This window comes from Stegostoma tigrinum, chromosome 2 (genome assembly GCF_030684315.1).
Source record: "Stegostoma tigrinum isolate sSteTig4 chromosome 2, sSteTig4.hap1, whole genome shotgun sequence".
In the NCBI taxonomy this organism is placed as follows: Eukaryota; Metazoa; Chordata; class Chondrichthyes; order Orectolobiformes; family Stegostomatidae; genus Stegostoma; species Stegostoma tigrinum.
Genome location: NC_081355.1, coordinates 22,114,059 through 22,126,610, shown reverse-complemented (window position 1 = coordinate 22,126,610; position 12,552 = coordinate 22,114,059). Strand labels below are relative to the sequence as shown.

General features: G+C 43.1%; 1 protein-coding gene across 1 annotated transcript in view; it reads right to left on the bottom strand.

Annotated features, from left to right (window-relative positions):
• Nucleotides 1-290: 290 nt before the first annotated feature.
• The window catches only part of LOC125461298 (collagen alpha-6(VI) chain-like), a 135,485-nt gene continuing 123,223 nt past the window's right edge, over nucleotides 291-12,552 (bottom strand). The window contains exons 39-41 of the mRNA XM_048549897.2: nucleotides 11,661-11,763; nucleotides 11,434-11,546; nucleotides 291-1,321 (exon numbers count right to left, since the gene is read on the bottom strand). Coding sequence (XP_048405854.2) covers nucleotides 1,149-1,321; nucleotides 11,434-11,546; nucleotides 11,661-11,763 — 389 coding nt within the window. The 3' untranslated portion in view covers nucleotides 291-1,148. The remainder of the gene's footprint in view (nucleotides 1,322-11,433; nucleotides 11,547-11,660; nucleotides 11,764-12,552) is intronic.

The window sequence follows — 12,552 nt, the reverse complement described above, 5'->3', positions numbered from 1 at the left end:
TGGATATTTTTACTCGACATCTAGAATCTAATTCTTTTCAGTTGTCACCATAAATTTACCAGTAGACTCGTAACCATCATTCAGGAGCTAGGAAGATTCTGACTCCTGTTACAAATTAAAATTTATTTATCATTCATAGCCTCAAAAACTTAGAAATGTTCTGAAATAGTCCGAAAATGCCTTTTCTTTGGTGAGTAAGGTATTGAATTATATCCAACAGCAAATTGATACTACATCATTGTGACAGATTAACTCTGCAGTTTAGAGCTTTTATTGAGGTATGCCCAGAACAGATATATTACAAGTGGAACAGCTGTTGCAAGTTGATTTTTATTCAAGTCCAAGGGTAATATCTTTGCAGCCGGGACAGGTGTGCTGCAGAAATAGAGTCAGGAAACGTATATAAAGAAACCACAGAATTCTCACCATTATCCTACAAAGGACTCGTTTCAATGAAATGAGACCACCTTTCCAATCTAAAGTGCCCTCTCCTTGTCCTAAATCAGATTCCACCTGCCTACAAAATATGTAACAAAGGGCACAGGTCAAGTTACAATGGTGAGGCATGCACCTTTTCAAATGTTGAACACAAAAGACATTGCTCTCCTATTTTGAATACCTTAACCAGAACACATATGATTTTAACAGACAATTAGGTGATATCTGCACAAACGACAACGTATTTGCATACAAAGAATGCTTGGTAGATTTTTTTTCAACAACTTCACCTGATACTACTCCTCCCACCTCCCAACCTTTCCTGAATTTGTTCATACCTTGTTAGGCAACAAACATTATTCATGTATGAACTTCAAGAGTAAGCATAATGGGCTATTCCAACACAAAATTTCACAGCCAAGTATGTTTCTTTCCTTTCCAAAGCTCAATGCAAACAGACAGTTGACAAAAAGCACATTGTTATAGTAGTCTGGAAATTTCTGGCTGACTTCTCGCTCCTTAGCCCAGCGGAGCTAAACCTCTAACAAAGTCCAAGTTATATATAAGATGTGTACACAATCCAAATCCAGCTCAGTTTCACACTGGCTGGGTCCACAGAGCTCTTGGCCTTATTCATTATGATGCAGTAATCTCCCAAATGTCTGTTTTCAAAATCTGATTCTTATTGTACATTAGTGCTGTGACATTTCCTAGCGGGATCTGGGGCATGAGGCTTCACATTCCTCCAGACTGTCAAACTGATTCTTGTTTCCTCCACATCCACCATACCAGAACTGCAAACAGCCTTGTTGTTCTTGGTCAAAGTACCATTTCACAACATAATTCTGACAGGTCCCTCCATCTCGATCGAGCAAGCACATGTCTGGAAGGGAACAAGGAAACAAGTTTAATGCTGGAAGAGTGAGTTATTATACTGACTCAGATTTTGTGGTAAATGAACATGCCAACAAGGAACAAGCCTAGGCTATACAGCCCTTCCGAGTGTGCTCCACCATTCAATAATATCATGGCTGAGATAGTTTTAAACTCTATACTCCTGAACTCCATCATAGGTTTTCTATTGGCTTTTGCAATGGAATATGCAGCAGTTCAAAACAGTAAGGTGCCCTGAAGAAAGGGCTCAAAGACCTGTGTTAACCTGATGGAAGGCTTAGAGAGGGATCTATAACCTAAAGCAGGAACCAAAGCTAGAATTGCATCAGTGATAATGGGAACTGCAGATGCTGGAGAATCCAAGATAACAAAGTGTGGAACTGGATGAACACAGCAGGCCAAGCAGCATCTCAGGAGCACAAAAGCTGACGTTTCGGGCCTAGACCCTTCATCAGAGCGGGGGATGGGGAGAGGGAACTGGAATAAATAGGGAGAGAGGGAGAGGCGGACCGAAGATGGAGAGAAAACATTAGGTAGAGAGGAGAGTATAGGTGAGGAGGCAGGGAGGGGATAGGTCAGTCCAGGGAAGATGGACAGGTCAAGGAGGCGGGATGAGGTGGTAGGTAGGAAATGGAGGTGTGGCTTGAGGTGGGAGGGAGGGATGGGTGAGAGGAAGAACAGGTTAGGGAAGCAGAGATGGACAGGCCAAGGAGCCCAGCTCGTCCCCTCCCCCCACTGCATCCCAAAACCAGCCCAGCCTGTCTCTGCTTCCCTAACCTGTTCTTCCTCTCACCCATCCCTTCCTCCCACCTCAAGCCACACCTCCATTTCCTACCTACCACCTCATCCCGCCTCCTTGACCTGTCCATCTTCCCTGGACTGACCTATCCCCTCCCTGCCTCCTCACCTATACTCTCCTCTCTACCTATCTTGTTTTCTCTCCATCTTCGGTCCGCCTCCCCCTCTCTCCCTATTTATTCCAGTTCCCTCTCCCCATCCTCCTCTCTGATGAAGGGTCTAGGCCCGAAACGTCAGCTTTTGTCCTCCTGAGATGCTGCTTGGCCTGCTGTGTTCATCCAGCTCCACACTTTGTTACCATAAGCTAGAATATTTAATTCATGATCATATCATGAACTGTAAATTAAATAATGAGAGATAAAGTTGGAGTTAAAATAAATAAATCAAAATTATAAATAAGACAAATTTAAAGTTAAACATCTCCAACTATAACTGGGAAAGAATGATGCTTCACACTTGTAAAAATTAATTTTCAGTATCCAATAGGGTTGTTTGCCAGCATTAGAATGAGTGAGTCACAGAGTCATTCAGTGTAAAAACAGGTCCATTGACCCACCATGTCAATGTTGACCAACAAACACCAAACTATATTAATACCATTTACCTGGTCAATAGTCACTATGCCCTGGCATTGTATGTACTCATTCAGATGCTTTTTAAATGTTGCAAGAGTATCTGCCTCACCAGCCTCTGAGACAGCATGTTTCATATTTCTACCACCTTCTGGGTGCAATGATTCTTTCTCAGATCTCCTCTGACTTTAGCTCTCTGGTCTTTGGCATGTCTTCCACAGTGAAGAGATCCTCATAATCTACTTTGTCGATGCCTTTCATAATTATGCATACCTCAAATCAAGTCCCTCCTCAGCCTCCTCTGCTCCAAGGAAAATTAACCCAGCCTAAGCAGTCTCTCCTCATAATGGAGCCTTTTCAGCCCAAGCAACATTCAGATAAATCTGCACCATCTGCAGTGCAATTACGTTCTTCCAATTGTGTGGCGACCAGAATAGCATATAGTCCACTAGCTCCCTGCACACGTTGCCCTTTTGGTCTCTAATGGGTCCCACCGAAAATATTTTGTGGCCCCTCTTTGCCCTCCTAGTTTCCTTTCTGAGCAATCTCCTACAGTCTATACTTTTGAAGGCCTCCCCTATTTTTAATGCACTGCACCTGACATATGCATCCTTCCTTTTCTGTGACCTAACCGATATTTTATAAAGTTGGAACAATACTTCTTTTCTCCTTATTCTATGTCCCTGTTGATGAAGGCGCGTGTCCTGTATGCCTCTGTCACCACCCTGACTACCTGTGCTGACACCTCCAGAGATCTATGGACATGTATATAACAGTTCCTTTGCTCAGCAATACTCCCCAGGGACCCACTATACATTGCATGTGTCCTTCCCTTGTTAGGCCTCCCAAAATGCATCACTTCACAACTATTGGGATTAAATTTCACCTACCATTGTTCTGCCCAATTTACCAACTAATCAATACCAGTCTGTAGCCTAAGACCATCCTCCTCATCATCAACACCTCCAATGTTATGTTATTTGCAAACTTACTAAACATAACTTCTACATTCACATCCAACTAACTAATGTGAATAATAAACAGCAAGAAGCCCAGCGCTGAACACCATGATTCATTGCTGGTCACAGGATTCCAGACACTATCTACTATCACTCTTTGCCTCCTATTTGCAAGCCAGTTTTGGATCCTAGTTTGCCAACTTGCCTTGGATCCCGTACCCTCTTACCTTTTGGAGCACATGGAATCTTGTCAAAGACCTGACTGAAAACCATGTAAACTGTATCAACTGTATTACCCTCAATAAATTCAGTCAGCCTTTGAAGTAACTCAGTTAAATTATCTCTCTCTAGCAAATCCATACTGACTATCCCTCATCAATCACTGCTTTTCCAAGTAACGATTAATCCTGGCCTTCAAAACTGTTTTCAATAATTTCCCTTCCACCTGGCCTATTCCTGCTGCCCTTCTTCAACAAAGGAATACATTTGCTATTCTCCAGTCATCTGGCACTTAAGCTGTGGCCAATGAAGTATTAAATATATCTGCCACGGCCCCAACAATCTCTTCCTTTGCCTCCCGTAGCAACCTGGGATACATCTCATCAGGCCCTGGGGATGTAAGCACCTTTATGTTCATTAAAACATTTAATACCTTCTTAACATGCTCTGTAACCTCACCAACCCAACTGAAATTCCCAGCTACAATGTTTTTCTCCTCTCTGAAAACAGACGAGAAGCATTCATTTAAGATTTCACCCACGTCCACTAGCTCCCAGCACAAGTTGTCCTTTTGGCCTCTAATGGGTCCCATTGAAGATATTTTGTGGCTCTTCTTTGCCCTCCTAATCTCCTTTTTGTGCAGTCTCCTACACTCGGTACTTTTGAAGGCCTCCCCTATTTTTAATGCACTGCACCTGACACGTGCGTCCTTCCTTTTCTTTATCAAACTTTTGATATCCCTCAACATTCAGGGTTTCCTGGGCTTGTTGCACTTGCCCTCCATTCTCAGAGGAACACACTGCCCTGAATTCTCACTGTACTACTTTTAAAGGACTCCTATTTCCAAAATGTAGACTTACTTGCAAGTAGCTGCTCCCAGTCTATGTTTGCCAGATCCTAATGATTTCTGCACTGTCCATGTGTCTTTCCATTATGACTTTGAACTTACAGAGTCATTGCCACTTTCCCCAAAATGCTTGCCTACTGAAACTGCAACCACGTGACTGGCTTCATTCCCTAGGATTAGGTCTAGTACTTCCCAAGTCTAGTAGGACTATCTACATTCTGATACAAAGAACTCCCACGGATGCACTTTAAAATTCTACTCCATCTGATCCTTTCACACTGAGGTGATCCCAGTTAATGTTAGGAAATTTGAATTCCCATACCACTATACCGCTGGTTCTCTCGTGCTTTTTTTATGATTTGCCTACATATTTGTTCCTGTATTTCCGTTTGACTGTAGGGGAGCCTGTAGTGCAATACCCAGATGCCTCATTTGACGACCCTCTACAACTTTCTCCCTCATTTCTGCGGTGATGGTTTCCTTTATCAATAATGGATTAACCCAACCTCTTTCACTTATACCCCATCCTACCTGAAATATCTACACTTTGGAATGTTCAGCTGCTAGTCCTGTCCTTCTTACAACAACACCTCAGCGATTGCCACAATATCATATTCCCATGTGTTGTTCAATGCTCCAAGTTCATCCACTTTATCAGTCAAGCATCTTGCATCAAAATAAATACAATTTAGCTTTCTGGACCTCCCATGTACCTTTCCTGTCCATGTCTTCTCCAATTACTGGACTGTCCTAGGTACCGACATTCACCATGACTGCTGGCTGTTTACTTGGCACTAGGAAGGCACCATATCATTTGATAGTCTTGTTTGCTGCCACAGAACAGCCTGTCAGTTCCCCTCACAAGTGAGTTCTCATCACTAAAGCTCTCCCAGTATTTCTTCGCCTATGCTGTGTAGCAGAGCCAACCATGGTGCCATAAACATTAAGCTGTGCCATGCCAGTAAAATGTGAGGCTGGATGAACACAGCAGGTCAAGCAGCATCTCAGGAGCACAAAAGCTGACGTTTTGGGCCCTCCAACCCCACCACACCCGGCACCTTCCCCTGCAACCGCAGGAAATGCTACACTTGTCCCCACACCTCCTCCCTCACCCTTATCCCAGGCCCCAAGATGACATTCCACATTAAGCAGAGGTTCACCTACACATCTGCCAATGTGGTATACTGCATCCACTGTACCCGGTGCGGCTTCCTCTACATTGGGGAAACCAAGCGGAGGCTTGGGGACCGCTTTGCAGAACACCTCCGCTCAGTTCGCAACAAACAACTGCACCTCCCAGTCGCAAACCATTTCCACTCCCCCTCCCATTCTCTAGATGACATGTCCATCATGGGCCTCCTGCACTGCCACAATGATGCCACCCAAAGGTTGCAGGAACAGCAACTCATATTCCGCCTGGGAACCCTGCAGCCATATGGTATCAATGTGGACTTCACCAGTTTCAAAATCTCCCCTTCCCCTACTGCATCCGTAAACCAGCCCAGTTCGTCCCCTCCCCCCACTGCACCATACAACCAGCCCAGCTCTTCCCCCCCACCCACTGCATCCCAAAACCAGTCCAACCTGTCTCTGCCTCCCTAACCAGTTCTTCCTCTCACTCATCCCTACCTCCCACCCCAAGCCGCACCCCCAGCTACCTACTAACCTCATCCCACCTCCTTGACCTGTCCATCTTCCCTGGACTGACCTATCCCCTCCCTACCTCCCCACCTATACTCTCTCCACCTATCTTCTTTACTCTCCATCTTCGGTCCGCCTCCCCCTCTCTCCCTATTTATTCCAGTTCCCTCTCCCCATCCCCCTCTCTGATGAAGGGTCTAGGCCCGAAATGTCAGCTTTTGTGCTCCTGAGATGCTGCTTGACCTGCTGTGTTCATCCAGCCTCACATTTTATTATCTTGGAATTCTCCAGCATCTGCAGTTCCCAAATTCTCTCCCATGCCAGTAAAAGTCCACTTACACTAGAACTGACAAGCTTTTATGATAATTTAGTGGCAATCTAGTGGCTAGCAGACTCATTCTGTCATTCAGTGCATAATTCTTGAGCTAGATGCCAGTTAAGTGAACCATCCATGGAGGCAAGACATACCAGATGTTAATTTTCACTCTTAACTACACAAGCACAGTCACCAGAAGTGCACATACAAATCAAGCTTTAACAGCACGGAATGCCAAAACTCTACATCATTATCAATGAATACTGCTTATTGTTGTTAATTGTTAATGAAATCTAAACTTCAAAACAGGTGAAAGTACATCAAATTTGACACAACTTCTGTTTGGTTTGGCAAAAATATATATATTTATCCTGCATCTTTCATGATCAAGGGATCTCAAAGTGTTTCCAGCCAATGTTGACTTTCTTTAAAATGCGATAACTTTGTTATATAGGAAACAAAGTAGTCAATTTATGGACAGCAAGCCCCCATGACAACACTGAGATTAATAACCAGATTATCTCCTTTAGGTGTTAGTAGAGGGATAAGTGTGGGCCAAAGTTTTTTGGGGGACAAGGCCCCTGTCCCTCTTCAAAATAATATTATGTGATCTACTATTTCTACATGGGAGGGTAAATGGAACCTCAATCTAATATCCCATTAAAAAGACAACTCCAACACTGTAGCATGCCCACAGCATTTGACTGATAATCTAGATGGTATTTTTATGTACCTGTTTTATGCCTTGAACCAATGCCCTTCTGATGTAACAGTTGAAAAGTAACAATTCTCCAGAAGTCAGACTGACTTTAGTCAGAACATTCGCATGATACTTGTTGAAAAAAGCTTAGTGAAAGGAAATTAAAGGCAGTATTACGGAGATCATTATGACTTTCTCTGTGAGAAGTTCCATGACACCAGGTTATAGTCCAACAGGTTTATTTGAAATCACAACTTTTAGAAGCACTGCTTCTTCATCAGGTGAAGTGGAGGGAAGCACAGAGGGATAGAATTTAAAGGCAGAGAGATCATTGCAAGATAATTCTAGGTAATTAAGAGTGTCAAAGGATTGTACAAATGGAATGGGTAGAATGTCGACAGGCTGAATAATAAGTCTTTGCAGGTGTTCAAAAGTGTCAAGCAGTTTGAGCAAAGTGTTAACAGCTGAATAGCAAGTGAAGGGATGATTTATGATTCGAATAATTAAAGTAGCAAGATAGTTACAAAACATTAAAAATGATATCGTGCTAGAGACAAACCAAATGGCTGAAACAACATGATAGGAAGAACAGTTGCATACCAAGGGTCTAACCAAAATAACAAGTAATCCAAAACTGTACAAACTAATTAAGATAGAGAGATCATAATAAGTTATCAAGGTGATGGTGTCAAAACAGGACAGTGTGGAAGGTTTTACAGACACAGAACAGTACGATGGGGTTGCATGTAGCTCTGCGTATACACAGGATCTGTTTAGATGAGAGGGAATATGATAGACACCTACAGACACTGAAAGACACCCTCATAAGAATGGGATACAATGCTCAACTCACCGAATGCCAATTCCAACGTGCCACAGTGAAGAACAGTAACAATGTCCTTAGAAAACAGGCACGGGACATGACTAATAGAATACCCTTTGCCATTCAGTACTTTGCCGGAGCAGAGTAACTACACTATGTTCTTTTCGGCCTTCAACATATCATTGATGATTCTGAATATCTTGCCACAGCCATCCCATTGCCTCCATTTTTCGTCTTCAAACCACAGTAAAACCTCAAGTAGTCCATCCTTCACAGCAAACTACCCAGCAGAACATCAACCATAACACCCCACAACCCTGCCATGACAACCTCTGCAAGACATGTCAGATATTCAACATGGATATTACAATCACATATGGGAACACTACCCCCACATACACAGTAGGTATACATGTGGCTTGGCAAATGTTGTCTACCTGATATGTTGCAGGCAAGGATGTTCAAGGGGCAAAGTATATTGGTGAGACCATGCAGACAGTACAGCAATGGATTAATGGACACTGTGCAAAAATTTCCAGGCAGGCATGCTCCCTCCCTGTCAGCGAACACTTAAGCAGTCAAGGACATTCAGCCTCCAATCTTTGGATGAGCATCCTCAAAGGCAGCCTTTGAGATAAACAACAACTCAGAATTGATGAGCAGAAGCTGACAGCCAAGTTCTGTACCCAGGAAGACAGCCTCAACCATGATCTTGGGTTCATGTCATGCCACATGTAACCCCACCATACTGTTCCATGTTTGTGAAATCGTCCCTAATGTTCTGTTTTGAAACCATCACCTTGATTGCCTGTAATGATCTCTCTACTTTAATTAATTTGTACAGTTTTAGATTATTTGTTACTTTGGTCAGAGCCTCATCATGCGACTCTTGTCCCTATCATGTTATTCCAGCCATTTGCTTTGTCTCCAGTACCATATCATTGTTGATGTTTTGTAACTATCTCTCTGCTTGAATTAATCAAATCATAGGTCATCTCTTCACTTGCTACTTAGCTGTTGACACTTTGCTCACACTTTTTGACGTTTTTGATCACCTGCAAAAACTTGTTATTCAGCCTGTCAACACTCCATTCACACCACTTGTACTTTCTTTTGACAATCTTAATTACCTCAAATTATTTTGCAATGATCTCTCCACCTATAAATTTCATCCCTGTGTGTATTCCCTCTACTTCACCTGACGAAGCAGCGGTGCTCAAAACGCTTGTGATTTCAAATAAATCTGTTGTACTATAACCCGGTGTTGTGCGACTTCCGATTTTGTCACTCCCAGTTCAATATCAGCACCTCCACTTCCTTGTGAGGAAGGCTCCCTAATCACTTGGGTAAATATCAAAACAGCTATTTGCAATGATGGGAAATCCTGTTCATTCTCTTGGGTCCAGAAGCTCATCACAATCATACATCTAATTAATAGGTGATAAATTTGTTTTCTCCTATTCGTTTCTGGGATGAGGGCATTGCTGGCTGGCCAGAATTTATTGCCCATCCCTAGTTGCCCTTGAGAAATTGTGGTGAGCTGACTTCTTGAACTGCTGCGGTCCACCTGCTGTAGGTTGACCCAAAAATGCTATTAGGTAGGGGATTCCAGGATTTTGGCCCAGTGACTGCGAAGGAATGGCGATATATTTCCAAGACAGGATGGTGAGTGACTTGGAGGGGAGCTTGGAGGTGGTGGTGTTCCCATGTATCTGCTGCCCTTGTCCTCCCAGATGGAAGTGGTCCTGGGTTTGGAAGGTGCTGTCTGAGGACCTTTGGTGAATTTCTGCATCTTGTAGATAGTACACACCACTGCTATTGAATGCCGGTGGGGGAGGAAGTGGATACTTGTGGATGTGGTGCCACTCAAGCGGGTTGCTTGGTCCTGGATGGTGTCAAGCTCCTTGAGTGTTGTTGGGGCAGCACTCATCGAGGCAAGTGGGAGCATTCCATCACACACCTGACTTGTGCCTTGTAGATGATGGGCAGGCTTTGGGGAGTCAGGAGGTGAGTTACTCACTGCAGTATTCCTAGCCTTTGACCTACTCTTGTAGCCACTGTGTTTATGTGGTGAGTCCAGTTGAGTTTCTGGTCAATGATAACTTCCAAGATGTTGATATAGGAGGATTCAGTGATGGTAACCGAATTGAACGTCAAGGGGTGGTGGTTAGATTGTCTCTGATTGGTGATGGTCACAGCCTTGTATTTGTGTGGCACGAATGTCACTTGTCACTTGCCATCCCAATCCTGGATATTGTCCAGATCTTGTTGCATTTGAACATGGACTGCTTCAGTATCTGAGGAGTCATGAATGATGCTGAACATTGCGCAATCATCGGCAAACATCCCCACTTCTGACCTTATGATAGAGGGAAGGTCACTGATGAAGCAGCTGAAGATGGTTTAGCCCAGGACACTACCCTGAGGAACTCCTGCAGAGATGTCCTGGAGCTGAGATGATTGACCTCCAATAACCACAGGGCGGCACTGGCTCAGTGGTTAGCACTGCAGCCTCACAGCACCAGGAACACGTGTTCGATTCCAGCCTCGGGCACATTCTCCCCGTGTCTGTGTGGGTTTTCTCCAGGGTCTCCAGTTTCCTCCCACAATCTAAAAATGTGCAGGCTAGGTGGATAGACCATGCTAAATTGCCCGTAGTGTTCAGGGGTGTATGGGTTACAGGGGAATGGGTCTGGGTGGGATGCTTCAAGGGGCGGTGTGGACTTGTTGGGCCGATGGGCCTGTTTCCACACTGTAGGGAATCTAATCTCCCTGTGTGTCAGGTATGACTCCAGCCCCCTGACACCCATTGATTCCAGTTTTACTAGGGCTCAGTTGATAGCAGCCTTGATATCAAGGGCTGTCACTCTCATCTCACCTCTGGAATTCAGCTCTTTTATCCATGTTTGAACCAAGGCTGTCATGAGGTCAGGAGCTGAGTGGCCCTGGCTGAACCCAAACTGGGTGTCACTGAGCAGGTTATTTCTGAGCAGGTGCTGTTTGCTAGCGCTGTTGATGACACTTTCCATCATTTTACTAATAAATGCCAGAATAGTAAATTCTTAAGCATTAACTTCCAGAAATTGGGACATTCATGCAAGTAAAGCTGCTTCCTGTCATGTTTCTAATTTTTGTATTATATACCCAAAATTGTGCACAGTATATTAATTGAAACTCATTTTTTTTAAAAAAAAAGAGTTGCACGGCAACCTTCCATTAAGCCTACCATAAATCATGTCTGTTGTACTGTCAGCTTTTGCTCCTTCTGGGAATTCCATCTCTTCTTCAAATTCGTCCTCCTCCACAATTTGTATGGTTTCTGGTCCCCCTACACTTGCACTACAAAAGAACCATAACTGAAATCATTTGCATAAAAATCAATGAAAATGTATTGAAAATTTATTGAAAATATAATCAAGTGTGATCAAAAAGGTGTTGCCTATGAAGACATACACTCCTTCTAAAGATTGTGGTGTTTCTTCTGGCCTAGACCGAACTAATGCTGCTCTCTGGCATTCTCTCTGCAATGCTGGATACGGGTACCTGTTGATTCTAACTGTAAAATATAAATTGTAATTAAATCACAATGTTCCACACATTTCAAAGTTGCCAATAATTATTTCTGCATGCCTCAAGAACCAACAGTAATAATTTCACAAGTTCACTAAATTTCAATCAGTAGTTTATTTTTCAGTTTCACATGCAATTGATTTTATCAGGGCCATATCTATCTCGAATTAATTTAATTAGCACTTTTCACAACCTCAGGAAATAGCTATACATAATACAGCCGAGGTATTCTGAAGTGTCCTACCATTGTAATGACAGAAACACAAATTTGCACACAGTGAGATCCTAAAACAACAATATAACAACAAAAACATTAGTGGTATTTGTTGATGGATTAATGCTGGCCAGAACACCAGGACACCAAAATAGTACCCTGGGATATTTTTCAACCGAGGGTGTGGTTTAAAGTTGTATTCTAAAAACATTACTTCCAACAATATAACACTCGCACTGTGAGTAAATCTCTGGAGCGGGGCTTAAAGTATTCAGACTCAAGGCGTGTTTGCTACCAACTGAGCCATTACTGGCACAATACAGTCAGCAGAATGTTGCACTCCTCAGTTCTTTTAATAGCTGGTCTCTATGGTGTGTTTAAAGATAAAAATAAAATCTGCAACATCCAGCAGGTTATCTAATTAATAACAACATTTTGGTGCATCCTGAAGTCATGAAAGGCACTTCATTACTGTGAGCCTTTTTTCAATATGTTTTTCAACACTATGTTAGAAAACCAGCCTCTGGAGAATATTCTCTGTAAAGGATTTAAACACAGTAG